The sequence below is a fragment of the Perkinsus marinus genome (assembly GCF_000006405.1).
Source record: "Perkinsus marinus ATCC 50983 genomic scaffold scf_1104296936870, whole genome shotgun sequence".
NCBI lineage: Eukaryota > Perkinsozoa > Perkinsida > Perkinsidae > Perkinsus > Perkinsus marinus.
The window spans coordinates 1-1,537 of NW_003214024.1; the positions used below are offsets into that span (position 1 = coordinate 1).

Below are 1,537 nucleotides of genomic sequence, written 5' to 3' on the forward strand. Positions count from 1 at the left end.
TGAAGAGCAACACATGTTCTTATACCCGTACCGGGAAGATATGCTGCGAGGAATGTGTGATGATGCTATGCAAAAGCTAACCACTGACAAGATAGGAGCCGTATAGGCTATCGGATACTTTGGAACAAAGGGAGTCAAGGGGTCGCTTTTTGAATTCTTTCGATGTCACCTCAAGCTTACATAGAGCTCTCGATGACTCGGGAGCCTCATTACTATGTAATGCGTGTGATTTTTCAAGTGGGCAATCAGTTTAAACCGTATGTCAACATATCGAGTCGAAGTGTCAAACTTGGACGTGTATTGTCAAACTTGTGTGCGTATTGTCAAACTCGTGTGGAACATTGTCATTCTTGATTGTAATATATTTTACCGGTGTTAAACATGAATTCTCATTGTCAATCTTGGTTGCTACAAAATAGAAAAGTGACAAACTTGGATTTTCATTGTCAATCTTGACTGTAACATATCTCGATTATGACATACTTGAATTCTCAAAGTCAAACTTGATTGTAACAGAATTGAATTGTGACATACTTGGATTCTCATTGTCACTCTTGATAGTGACATTGTCATTCTTGCCTGCTCACTAGTCAAACTTGCACGGGAAAAGGTGTAGATGTTGAAATATTTGGCGATGTAATACGGAGCAACCACCAGTTCAGAGTGACGCTGGAGAGCGGGCGAAAATCCCAGGATTATACTTGCTGCGTCCGGCATCCAGACGCGTCTGGTGAATACTGACGCGTTTAGTGGTGGGGAGACGAGAATAGGGACGAGCGTCCCCAACCGAGGCCAAGGCCAAGGCGGTGATCGATGCGATGGTGGTGGCCGCCAAGGCAGGGGTGGAGCCGGGCGACATTGGAATAGTTGTGCCGTACAGCGGACATAAGGCGCAGAAAGAGGAGAGTCACTATAATGAGTTGAGGAAATGTTATAGTCTGATTATCGCCTGCCTCATGAAAACGTCGGGCGAGTCAGTATCAATACAGCGGATGCTTTCCAGGGAAACGAGAGAGAGCTTATTCTCTTCAGCGCAGTCCAATCCAATCGGGACGGCGATATTAGGCTCACTAGAGATTCCAGGTCTGTGAACGAGTTTCGGAGTGTTCGAGAGGTTGAGTTATATCACGACAGTTCATCATCAGGTGTAATTAAAGGCTTGATCAGGCCGGGTGCGATTGATCTTTACAACCACAGTTAGAATTGATCAAAAATTAACAACAGTATGAGATATGATCCAGATCCAAAACGCAGCTAAGGGTAACTAGTGCCATAGGCGAGCGCGCTCTAGACCACTATTCGCACCACTCTATCCTACACAAGCTACGGGACATAGCATCTCTTATTATCACAACTAGGCGACACTGATCGCCTGTATGGGTTGACATGCGTGCTGTATCGAAGATGGGTCCTACCCATTGAGTAGTGTCATAGAATTCGTGATTCTTCTATGTTGGTCATGGCGCATGCCCTGGCACTGCCATGTTAAACATGGTATATTTAGTGTTTGCGTCTGCTCGTGAATCAAATTTCATAT

General features: G+C 45.0%; 1 protein-coding gene across 1 annotated transcript; it reads left to right on the forward strand.

Moving 5' to 3' along the window:
* Positions 1-937: 937 nt before the first annotated feature.
* On the forward strand, positions 938-1,114 carry Pmar_PMAR021578 (hypothetical protein; the record flags this gene model as incomplete). The annotated part of the gene is made up of 1 exon (XM_002783645.1): positions 938-1,114. A coding segment is annotated over one exon (177 nt), but the record flags the coding sequence as incomplete, so codon positions are not given.
* Positions 1,115-1,537: the final 423 nt, after the last annotated feature.